Consider the following 12,719-nt stretch of genomic DNA (forward strand, 5'->3'; position numbering starts at 1 on the left):
TGCTCTGCCCCGGGCTTCCTGGAATCAGCTGCTGATCAGTTTCAGCAGCAGCTGACTTGGGGACGCTTGGGGTTCTTAAGTTGATTCTGTATGTAAGTCAGAACTGGCGGTCAGTTTCAGCAGCGGCTGAATCTGGATGCCAGTTCCGACTTACATACAGATTCAACTTAAGAACAAACCTACAGTCCCTATCTTGTACGTAACCCAGGGACTGCCTGTACTTGCTCCTACCTCTTGTTCAGCCTATCACTAAGACAAACAAGTTTCTTTACATTTATGGGAGAAAATGCTGCATGCTTCTTATTTACAATGTCACCTGAAAGTAAAAACAAGTGTTCACATGGCACTTTTGTAGCATCATTGCAAGGTATTTACATGCCAGATACAAAAAAGTTTACTGTGTCCCTTCGTGCGTCTGTCACCATTCCAGAGGACATGCTTCCATAGTGATGATGTTGATAAAAAAATGTGTTAATTAAATTTGTGACTGAACTCAACTTGGGGGGAGAACTGTACGTCTCCTGTTCTATTTTTCCTGCATTCTATCATATGTTTCATGTGATAGTCTCAGTTGATGACCCAGCACATGTTTGTTTAAAGAGCACTTTCACAGGAGATTTGACAAAATGCAAAGAAGGCACTATTGTCAGATTTATAAAAATAGCTACACCGCTTGAACCAAGGCTTTATAATCTGAAGTGCCATCCAAAATCTGAAAGGGACAGATGGTGAACATGCTTTCAGATGTCTTAAAAGAACAATACTCCAATGTGGGAACTACAGAAACAAATTACCAAAAAAAAAATCAACCTTCTCTTGGTGCTATCTGACTGAGATGATGAAAATGAACGTGTGTTGGTCCATGTTGCTTTGGATCATGATTGATCAGAACTTGTCATCAGCATGGATGCATATCCTCTGGAATAGTAGTTGATGCATGAAGGGAAACATGAATCTTTAGCACATCTGGCACACAAATATCTTGCAGCACCAACTACAATAGTGTCATGCAAATGCCTGCTGTCACTTCTAGGTGACATTATAAACAAGCAGTATTCTATTATTGTTTAACAGCATATTTAATTGCAATTTTTAAGAGTCATGTTATTAATCACAATTTTATTAATCGCTTGACAAACTTAATTTAAAGCCTTCTCTCAACTGGTATTTAAACTAGCTAGCCCCTCAGACACTTGATAGATATTATCTGTGACAATAAGACAACTCCAAAATCAATTGGGTAATTGAAGTAACTTTATAGACAAAATTTTAGAGAGTTACAGGTATAACTTTTACTTAGCTTGAATAATGATTGCAATATCAGGGCTTTTGAATTCAATTAGTTAATGTATGTAAATTGCTTTTAAAGTAAAGCTTTTAATAAAATGCAGGCTTTCCTCTTTTCAGTAACCTCAATATTTCAAAATTACTCTGTCTTGAATTGGAAAAAAAAAGTTGATACCTCAAATTCCAAAAAAGTTTTGAATTAACAATGTTAATACAGAAACTTTAGATATTTTTGATCAAAAAGGAATATTTTGAAATATTGAAACAAGATTATTTCTGATCTAACTATGAAACAAATAATAATTTTGAGATGTTTAGATTGCTTTTTCTTTCAGTTCACCTATTCAGAAAATTTTTTAAAATGTTAAATGACATTTTCACTTGAAAAATTTAAATGTTGATAAAACCACCATTTATAAATTGGAAATTTTCAGTCAAAATATTTCAACTGGCTCTACACTGAAAATGAAAAATTAACATGTACATGCTTTTAATCTACTTTTATGCCATTTCTAGGCCAGGGAAGGCCGCACTACCATAGTAATAGCTCATCGTTTGTCTACTGTCCGAAATGCTGATCTTATAGCTGCATTTGAAGATGGAGTCATCACAGAACAAGGGACCCATCATGAACTGATTAAAATTAATGGAATTTACTCCAAACTTGTTAATATGCAGGTAGTTTTCTTTCAACCTGTATTCTAAGTTTCATCATGTTCTGTATTGCTGATTTTTATCATTTGATTTTGTCAAAGCTCCAACCATACAACATTTAGTCAACAATGAAATTGTATAGGAAAGAGTAGAAAGTGTTGCTTGAGGCAGAGAACTAAATTACATAACTGGGAAAATATGCAAAGGATCAGTGCAAAGAAATGGAAATGAGTCAGGGAATTTTGAGGCCAAAGTCCTAAGAATATTGGATTAGAGGTAACAAATGAGGAAAAGTGAAGACAAATTGTGTCCAGTTCTAGCTCTTATCAACACTCTGAATCCTTAGCCACCTATTTAACTTCCTAGTGTCTCAGATGAACCTGGCTCCCCAATTTTTAAAAAAAATCTGGTCCATCTCCATCATCTTTTTTTTTTTCTTCCAGAATTTTCATGGAATTCTGCACAAGTTGGCAAACTTTGCTTCCCTTCTTCAGTATTTTAAAATATGCCCACTAAGAACATGATTCTCATTTACATTAAGCCTCTTCTACACTACTCTGACAATGGAAATAGTTTTAACATGGGTGTAATCCATTTTAAGTCTGCTTTCCTCTAATAAAACAGTTCAATGGAACTCAATGTAAATAAGAAACAATAGTTTTTCAATCTATTGTCTTACCACATTCTTGAGGAGTTAGATTCTACACAGATGAATAAGAATGGCAGAACCACACTGAGTAGAGACATAGTCAGTTTTATAACCACTAGAGTGCCATATATGGTTTAGACCTAATCATTATTCCATTTATTTAACAATGGTTTGACTTCTCTTGAGTTTAATCATCATTTGGAATTTCAAGCTGTTATATTAACAACTCATTTTATTAACATGACATTGTACTCCATTTCAGACAATAGGAACTGAAGTTCAGTCAGAAGAAGCTGAACACACAACCAAAGTGGCACCGAAAGAATCAGTAGGAAATGGCCTGAGAAGGCGATCGACTCGAAAAAGCACCAAAAAGTCAGAAATACAGGATGATAGCCTTGATGTGAAAACTGTTGAACCTGTATGTGTCTTTGCTTGAAATATTTTTCTTTTATTACACTGCATCTAGTATTCTTTGTTTGCTTTGTGGGACCGTATTTATTCAGATAGAAATGATTTTCCCACCTAATGCCTAAGAAAATTCCACGTTTGCAGAGAGCTTGCTCAGTCTGGCATAGGAGAAGAGGGAAAAACTTGCTAAGGAGATGTTAATATATTTTAATATATTAATGTTAATATAATGTACAAACAGTGCATAAAGAGTGGATTAAAATCTCATAATGTGATTAAAAACATGCACATTCATGCTAACACGGGTTTGGTTTGTATAAAAGCTTATGGAAAGAATTTAGGTCCAAAGGTCAGATGAATTTAACCATGACAATTGGTTAAATTATGAAACAGAATTATTTGAAGTAGTCTATATAGATTTTATCATAGTTATGAAATTGAAACAAAACCATTTAATCGTTCCCCTAATAAATTCTGAATATCATATTTGAATTAGTACAAACATTTTACAGTCTGTATGTTGACTTGTTTGTATAGCAAACATTAGTAAAAATGATTTAATTGTAGATAATGAAAACAAATTGTTCCTAATAAATAACCCAGTCAGATCCAACAAATACTACCGAATGCACTGTCAAAGATAAAGTGGTCCGAACACTGCACTTTTTATCTGGGCAAACTCACTGAAGACCATAGGAATTGTATGTGTAAATCCTGCAGTATAAGTTTAAAAATGTGATTGTCAGAAATAATATGGACTTGTTTTAATAACACATTGATCTTTTTCCGTCTTTTTTTCAAGTATTAATATTTATACTGAGTAACAGAATTACTGTGTGTTATTAAAAAGCAATTAGTTTTGGATAAGCAGGATTGAAGCTGGGAGCATATAATTGACGACATGCCTTCTCCCCCATTGATTAATTACATAATTGCTATAATGAAAATTATATATTCTAGGATGAAGATGTGCCTCCAGTTTCATTTTTGAAAGTTATGAAGCTGAATAAAACTGAATGGCCTTACTTTGTGGTTGGAACTTTATCTGCAATTGTCAATGGAGCATTACAACCTGCATTTGCAATAATATTTTCAGAAATAATAGGGGTAAGTTGAAACAAAACATGCAGTAAACTACATCACCCACTTTTAACTTTGACTCTGATTCTCACTTACATTTAAGTGTCTTTAAACTACCCTCAGAAATTTTTCAGTTTTTACTTGATGACTACACATCAACCTCTACGTTGCACCTTAATACAGAGCCCTGCATTGAGAAGCTCAGGAGTGTTCCCCACCTCATCTCCAAGAAGATTTGCTCTGGAATAAGGCTTAGCTATGACCCATGCTTACCCCATCTCTCCCACTTGTGCATCCTTAGAAGCTGAACCATAATCTGGCCCAGAAATAGAACAATGTCCAAAAATAAAGCAAAAAAAAAAAAAAGCATGATGTGAATGAGTAGAAGGGAAACCCTTCTTAGTTGAAGGAATAGTATACAGTAGGTAACTGATTCACTGGCTTCTTGAGGTATAGTACCAGAAAATAAGGATGTCAGAAACCAGGCTCTTTAACAATATCTACACCAGAATGAGAAATCAAGTTATTACTCTTATGTTCTATTCCACTGGTGTAATGTGTTCTCTGATGGGTAGCAGCACTTCATGAAAAGAGACTTCTGCTTCCACATCGTCCTTCAGTCTTTGATACAGGAAATAGCCCCAAGGAAATATGACAATCTTTCAATCCTGTTCTTCCACAATATGCCCATGTCAGTGCAATGTTGTAAATAATTTGTCATCAGGGGGATGAGAAATAATTGAGAGACTATAAATTAAAGGACCCTTTTCTCCAAAAAATTATTTTTTTAGAAAATTCTTCATTGTTTCTCAGTAAGCTAAACCCAATGAGCAATTTTAATTTTTTGTCTGACTTTACAAGCCACAGGTAGGAGATTTAAAGGATTATATTCTAAAAACTATATCAAAACTCAGGCATGAGTGACAAAGACTGGCAAACAGGAGCTTTTTCTGAGTAAATATGAGAATTTCTGACTAAGGTAGATCCACAGTTATTATAAAAGTGAGATAATGGCAGGAGTGATACCCAACTCCACTACAACAAAATTCAGGCAGGCTGTCTCGGGCTTTTTATAAAAGATTTAACAATGCTCTCACTCTTCCATTGCTAAAGTAGGGATTATCTACACTAGCAATTGAGCAACAAAATGTCTATAGTTCACTGGTGCTTAAGTCCTCCTTCCCCTGAAAGATAAGAGTTTTGCCATGGCGTGTAGCAATGTAAACAGTGCACTGTTGGCAGGAGTGCTCTCCTGTCAATAACATAAACCCTGCTTGTTGCAGGTGAAGGTATTTTGTCTGCAAAAGTGCTGGCAAGGCAGTGTTTACACAGCCTGACTTTTAGTGACACAGCCATGTAGACATAACCCTGTCACTAAAAGCTGTGGGCTACGTCTATATTGGCAAGATTTTGCGCAAATACTCTTTAACGCAAGAGTTTTTGCATTAGAGTATTTGCGCAAGAGAGCATCTACACTGGCATGTGCCTTTGCGCAAAAGATGTGCATTTGCACAAGAGCATCTGTGCCAGTGTAGACACTCTCTCGCGCAAAAAAGCTCTGATGGCCATTTTAAACATCGGGCTTTCTTGCGCAAGAAATTGATGTTGCCTGTCTACACTGGCCTCTTGCGCAAGACCAGTTGTGCGAGAGGGCTTATCCCTCAGTGGGAGCATCAGAGTATTTGCGCAAGAAGCACTGATTTTATACATTAGAACGTCAGTATTCTTGCACAAGTATTCGTGGGCAATGTATACAGGTGGCAAGATTTTGCGCAAAAGCATATGCTTTTGCACAAAATCTTGCCAATGTAGCCGTAGCCGTGTAGTATACACAAAGCCTCAAGTATTTTTTTCAGAAGATGCACTTCTAGAGGTGTTAAATTTCATTACTCTCCAAGCCTAGCAAGGACCCACACTGATGGGGATTTCACTGGCCTATTGCTTTATTAAAAGTAAACATCTCAATATTGGCCCCTGTTGTGGGGTAAGGAAGATAAATAATGATAATAAGACCAGCATGGTGCACTGGAATCTACTCAGGAAAGCCAATAATAGATACATACTAATGCCTATAAGGGTTATAGGCCTCTTTATGGTTATCTGAGTCTGTGGATTTTCTTTCTTTTAGTGAAATTCACTTAATCCGTATAAAGCCAGATAGTCAACTGCTTGCATTGGCCATACACTCTGGAACTAATTTCCCTCTTGGTCTTTACAATCACATTGCTCTCATCTATTGTATGTCTGGATTCCAACCCGTAAATACCACCCTTGTTTACAGTAACTTATAATTGGTTAGCCTAATCATCCCAGTACTTTGCTGCTTTTTGGAGGGGTATGTACTGTATTTTTGAAAATAATTTATATGTTATTTAATCTAAAGCAGTGATGCCATCTAGAACAATCCTGCTGACATATTCTACATTTTCTGTTTTTTTTTTTATTTCTTTTAATTTTAATACTAATGGCACATGGATGAACTAGTAGATCATATATTTCTTTTTCCTCACTAGATATCATATTCTTCTTTGTTGATATCAGCTTTTGGCTGTAGAGAACTGATTTCACAAACAAGAGGATTATGATTTCAAGTGAGGAATATGTAGTAGAAGACAATGAAATTCTGAGCAATGTGGTGTCTGCTTACATACATTTTTTTTAAAAATGAGAAGATGCAGAAAATACAGTTGTGTTTACATAGCATGCATTTAAAAACTAGTCTTGGTTTTCCAGTGAGGCTCAAAAAGATATTGAATTATTAATTAAGGTATTGTTCAGAATTTAACTCATTTTGTCAATTCACTGAATTATGTGAAATTTGCTACCCTTAAAAATAAAATAAAAAAAAATCTTGGTCCAACAGTTAATATACTTGTTATCTCTTTAATTGTGTTTAATATATATATTTAGATTGTATGTGTGAATGCAGCAGAAGTGAAACTACGTGGTGCTGAAGGCAAAAACCATGTATTTGGTTGTTATTGCTACCTCAAGTCGGGGCATTGCCTCACCCCCAGTACCCTTAATTCAAGCACTCCACTGGGTATATGTACATACAACAATGCAATATGAAAAGATCTGTACATAATTTAATTAAATAAAATGAACTTTGAATTTTCTTTAATAGATTTTTGCAGAATCAGACCATACCATTGTAAGAAACAAGGCCAACCTGTATTCACTGCTATTTTTTGCTCTTGGAATAATTTCTTTTGTTACTTTTTTCCTTCAGGTAAGTTTTTATTATTTTGTCCTTAATATAATGTTCACTTTATTTTAGAAGCTGCTTCTAAAGATATTAAGCTTTCATTGTATTTGAACCATATAACAAGGGAGAAAAATAATTGATAGTACACTTCTCGTACCAAATGAGCTTAAAGTAAACTTGGAGAATGTTATATTGTGCACTTAATTTTAAAGACTGCATAGAGGTAAACTCCTCAGATACCAATCTAGTAACATTACATTGCAGTACTTTTCACCACAGGATGCTTCCCTCATCATTATGAGTTAAACTCTTTTATCCACATTTTCAAAAGTAGTCCCTGAACTTCATATGCAAAATTGTGCACATACCCATTTTCCCACATGCCGAATCAAGCTTTTGTCTGGAAAATGAAATGTTCATGAACAAGTCAGATAGCTCTGTGTATTGCAGGGGTGGATTAACTCTTCTGGGGGCCTGTGGCTTTTAGATTTTCTGGGGCTCCCTAGGCTCTGGGGTGGGGCAAAAATGTGAGGCTTAGATGTAGGAGGGGGCTCAGGGCAGGAGGTGGTGATGCAGGAACTGGGAGGGAGTTAGTATGTGGGAGAGGGCTCCAGGTAGGAGATAAAGGTGTAGGGTCTGGTTTGAAGTTAGGGTTCAGGAATGGGCTCAAGGCAAAGGGTGAGGGAGCAGGTCTGGAAGGGAGTTAGGGTGCAGGAGTGGGCTCAAGGCTTGGGTAGGAGGTTGGATTGCAGGGCACGTACCTGAAGACACTCCTGTTTGGTGGCACAAGGCCTGAGAGGGGAGGGAGCAAATGGCTCAGCAAATGGCATTTTTAGTATGAACAAATATTTATTTTTCTACTTTTAATGGCTGGAAACTACATAATAGCGAAGTCAGATATTTGCAGTAGATTCATAGAGTTGTTTTTCAGCTGCAGTTGCAGAAAGTATGGTAATACTTTCATACTATGGTTATGACAATAGCACTACTGAGAAAAGTTAATGACCCACCAGAAAAAGTGGCAAGACAATGCTTCCCCATCATTTTCATTGTCATAGTCCCATTTATCACCTACTTCCTTTGGGTATGTCTACACTACCACCCTAGTTCGAACTAGGGGTGGTAATGTAGGCATACCGCACTTGCAATTGAAGCCCGGGATTTGAATTTCCCGGGCTTCATTTGCATAAGCCGGCCAGCGCCATTTTTAAATGCCGGCTTGTTCGAACCCCGTGCCGCGCGGAACGAGGTGTACAGATAGTGCGGAATGGCTTGCTAGTTCGAACTATCTAGCCCGTGCCGCGTGTAGCCGCGCGGCACGGGGTTCGAACAAGCCGGCATTTAAAAATGGCGCCGGCCGGCTTATGCAAATGAAGCCCGGGAAATTCAAATCCCGGGCTTCAATTGCAAGTGCGGTATGCCTACATTACCCCGCTAGTTCGAACTAGCGGGGTAGTGTAGACATACCCTTTGAGGGTATGTCTACACTACAAAGTTAGTTCGAACTAACGGACGTTAGTTCGAACTAACTTTAATAGGCGCTACACTAGCGCTCCGCTAGGTCGAATTTGAATCGAACTAGCGGAGCGCTTAGTTCGAACTAGGTAAACCTCATTTTACGAGGATTAAGCCTAGTTCAAACTAGCTAGTTCGAATTAAGGGGTGTGTAGCCCCTTAATTCGAACTAGTGGGAGGCTAGCCCTCCCCAGGTTTCCCTGGTGGCCACTCTGGCCAACACCAGGGAAACTCTATGCCCCCCTTCCGGCCCCGGCCCCCTTAAAGGGGCACGGGCTGGCTACGGTGCCCGTGCCAGGTGCAAGCCTGCCAGCACCCAGCCAGCAGACCCTGCACCTGGCACGGCACAGAGCCACCCACCCGATGTCCCCCAGCCCACCCCCTCTTCCCGGGACCAGGCTGGCGGCTCCTGGGAGCTTGCCCTGGACCGCAAGAGGCGGGCACCTTCCTGGGCTAGTGCGGACATCGTGGACCTCGTCCACGATCTCCGCACTAGGCACAGGAAAGTGGCCGTCTAGGGCAGGAGAGCTGCCAGCCTGGCCACCCAGGAGCAGGTGTGCATGAAAATCAAGGGGGTCCACTGAGACCCTCGACCCTGAGCCCTGAGCTTACAATGGCCGTCCTGGGTCAGACCAAAGGTCCATCTAGCCCAGTAGCCTGTCTGCCGACAGCGGCCAACCCCAGGGACCCTGGAGGGGATAGACCGAAGACAGTGACCAAGCCATTTGTCTCGTGCCATCCCTCTCCAGCCTTCCACAAACTTTGGGCAGGGACACCACTCCTACCCCCTGGCTAAGACTACTCCATGGACCCAACCCCCATGACTTGATCTCATTTCCCTTTAAACTCTGTTCTAGTTGTAGCCTTCACAGCCTCCTGCAGCAAGGAGTTCCGCAGGTTAACTATTTGCTTTGTCAAGAACAACAACTTTCTCTTACTAGTTTCAAGCCTGCTACCCATTCCTTTCCTTTGGTGTCCTCTAGTCCTTCTTTATGGGAACTCAGGAAGAACTTTTCTGAATGCACCCTCTCCACCCAACCCCTGCTTTTAGAGACCTCTATCCTGTCCCCCCTCCGTCTCCTCTTTTCTAAGCTGAACAGTCCCAGTCTCTGTAGCCTTTCTTCATCTGGGACCTGTTCCCAACCCCTGATCATGTTAGTTGCCCTCCCCTCTCGCAGCCTTTCTCTTCCCCTCTCCCACCTCCTTTTCCCAGTCTCCCCCCGTTTTGTTCAATAAAGACAGAGTCAATGTTGGAAGAAACGTTATCTTTATTTTGTACATCAATAAGAAGGGGGGCTAGGGAAGGGTAAGTGGAAGGAGGTGAGGGAGGAATCGGGTACGAGCCCCCGATGGGGAGGACTGGGCTGGCTCTGCGGGCTTCTGGGGGTGGAAGCTCTCCTGCAGCCCCCCAATTGCTCCCTCTCCCCAGATGGCAGCCTGCGGCAAGTGCAGCCGGGCTGATGGCCGAGTGGTGTGATGTGCCCAGTGTGGGTACTCCGGGCACTCCAAGCCAGAACTTCTTTGCAAGCGGGGCACCCCTCAGAACTGTGTGTCCGGGGTGGGAGTCGGGACCCTTTAAGCGCAGCCCTCGGCTAGCCTGAGACAGCATCTCCATGCTCTAAGTCCTCCTCTTATGCCCTGCCGGCACTGCTTCCGGCCATCCTTAAGCCCTGTTCAGAGTCCACTCAATGTGGACTTGCTAGTTCGAATTAGCAAAACACTAATTCGAACTAGTTTTTAGTTCTAGATGCCTTAGTTCGAATTAGCTTAGTTCGAATTAACTAATTCGAACTAAGTTAGTTCGAACTAGCGTTGTAGTGTAGACGTACCCTGAGATTACACGGATTCATGCTTGTGACAAACAATAAGTTAAGCTGATTACCAAACACTGTTGTGTTTAGGACAGGATGGCTTAGATGACTTTCAATGGGACACTGAGGCTACGTCTTCACTGCAGGCTTCTTGCACAAGAAGCTTTGTGTGGAAGAGATCTTGTGCAAGAACGCATCCACACTACAAAAGTGCATTTCAAAAGCAATGCGCTTTTGCACAGGAGAGTGCCCAGTCTGCATGGATGCTCTCAAAAGAAAGCTCTGCTTTCTATTCACAGCATAGCCACCAGAGCACTTTTGCTTTTCTCAATTGGCTTTTTGCGCAAAAACCCTCTGTTACCCGTTCACACACACCTTTTTGCACAAAAACCCTGTACTATAGATATATCCTGAGAGTGAAAGCCAATGGGAACTTTGCCATTGATTTCAATGGGCCAGGATTTCATCCTGATCCTTTTACATTGAAGTCACTGACCCATTTAATCATGATAGCAAATTGCTCCTTGAAGCACATTAGTGGAACAAGTGTTGGAAAATTTGTCTTTGCTGTACAATTTTTATTTAGAAATGAAGGACTTCAGTCCCTGTGCTCTAATTCTGCTTTCCCTCACAAGTAGTAACACTGCCTTTTAAATGTTGTTAATTGTTTATAGCTTAAATATTGTGTAATCTGTAAAATGTGTTTTGTCTATGTCACTCATGTGCTTATTTGATAGTGTCAAAATAGTTGTATTTATGTAATAACCACTCTGTTTCTTCTCAAAGGGTTTCACATTTGGCAAGGCTGGAGAGATCCTTACAATGAGGCTTCGATTCATGGCATTTAAAGCAATGCTTAGACAGGCAAGATTAATATGTATTTAGCTTTCCAGAGTTTTATCCTCTTATCCTTGTCTGTTCAGGTGTTTAAAATACCTTTAAGTTTCAAATCATACTATGGTTATATTTACACAAAAACTGCACTGATTTATTTAAATCAGTTTTAGAATAATGGCGTGTGATCTGCTCAAGAAATATTTATCTTGATTTTATCTCGGGTCATATGAGACACTTTTGAACCAATTTAAGAGTGTCTACAAAGGGGACAGGAGTTGCATAGTTTGTCAAATCAGCGTAGCTTATGAGTGCTGACATAGCCTAACTCTATGACTCCACGTAGAGTGATTGGACAATAATTGTGAAAAATCAGAGCAATGGGTGTGGGTTAATAGGCACCTCTATAAAACAAGTACCAAATATTGTGACTGTTACTATAAAATTATTGTCACTCTACGCAGACCCTTAGATCCCTTTCTGCAGCACTCCTTCCTATATAATCATTTCCCATGTTGTATGTGTGAAACTAACTGGAAACTAAATAACTGTTCCTTCTAACTTGAGTACTTTGCATGTGTCCTTCTTGAATTTCATCCTCTTTACAGCAGACCATTTCTTCAGTTTGTCCAGATCATTTTGAATTGTAAATCTATCCTCTAAAGCACTTGCAACCCCTCTCAATTTGGTATCATTCACAAATTTTATACGTGTGCTTTCTATGCCATTATCTAAATTGTTGATGAGGATATTGAATAGAACGGGTCCCAGAAGTGTTCCCTGTGGAGCCTCACTTTTTATGCCCTTCCAGCATGACTATGAAACATTAACTACTTTCTGGGAAAGATAATCCAACCAGTTATAGTAGCTCCATCTAGATTGTATTTCCCTAGTTTATTTGCAAGAAGGTCGTACAAGACTGTATCTAATGCTTTACTAAAGTCATGGTATACCACATCTACTGCTTCCCTCTTATCCTTTCAAAGAAAATTATCAGGTTAGTTTGACGTGATTTGTTCTTTACAAATCCACACTGACTGTTACTTATCACCTTTATTATCTTCCAGATGTTTGCAAATGGATTCCTTAATTATTTGCTCCCTGGCACAGAAGTTAAGCTCCCTAGACTGTAGTTTCTTGAATTGTCCCGATTTCCCTTTTTAGAGGTGGCCACTATATTTGCCCTTTTCCAGTCTTCTGGGATCTCTCCCATCTTCTAGGACTTTTCAAGGAAGATCGCTAATGGGTCACATCTCTTTCAGCCCCTAGA

At 39.7% G+C, this 12,719-nt stretch overlaps 1 protein-coding gene across 2 annotated transcripts in view; it reads left to right on the forward strand.

Annotated features, from left to right (window-relative positions):
- The window catches only part of ABCB1 (ATP binding cassette subfamily B member 1), a 73,358-nt gene that overhangs the window by 36,527 nt on the left and 24,112 nt on the right, over window positions 1-12,719 (forward strand). For both annotated transcript variants that reach the window (XM_075922433.1, XM_075922434.1), the window contains 5 exons: window positions 1,804-1,965; window positions 2,853-3,011; window positions 3,962-4,108; window positions 7,209-7,313; window positions 11,402-11,479. In XM_075922433.1, the coding sequence (XP_075778548.1) occupies window positions 1,804-1,965; window positions 2,853-3,011; window positions 3,962-4,108; window positions 7,209-7,313; window positions 11,402-11,479 (651 nt within the window). The remainder of the gene's footprint in view (window positions 1-1,803; window positions 1,966-2,852; window positions 3,012-3,961; window positions 4,109-7,208; window positions 7,314-11,401; window positions 11,480-12,719) is intronic.

This window comes from Pelodiscus sinensis, chromosome 2, assembly GCF_049634645.1.
Source record: "Pelodiscus sinensis isolate JC-2024 chromosome 2, ASM4963464v1, whole genome shotgun sequence".
NCBI classification, from domain to species: Eukaryota; Metazoa; Chordata; order Testudines; family Trionychidae; genus Pelodiscus; species Pelodiscus sinensis.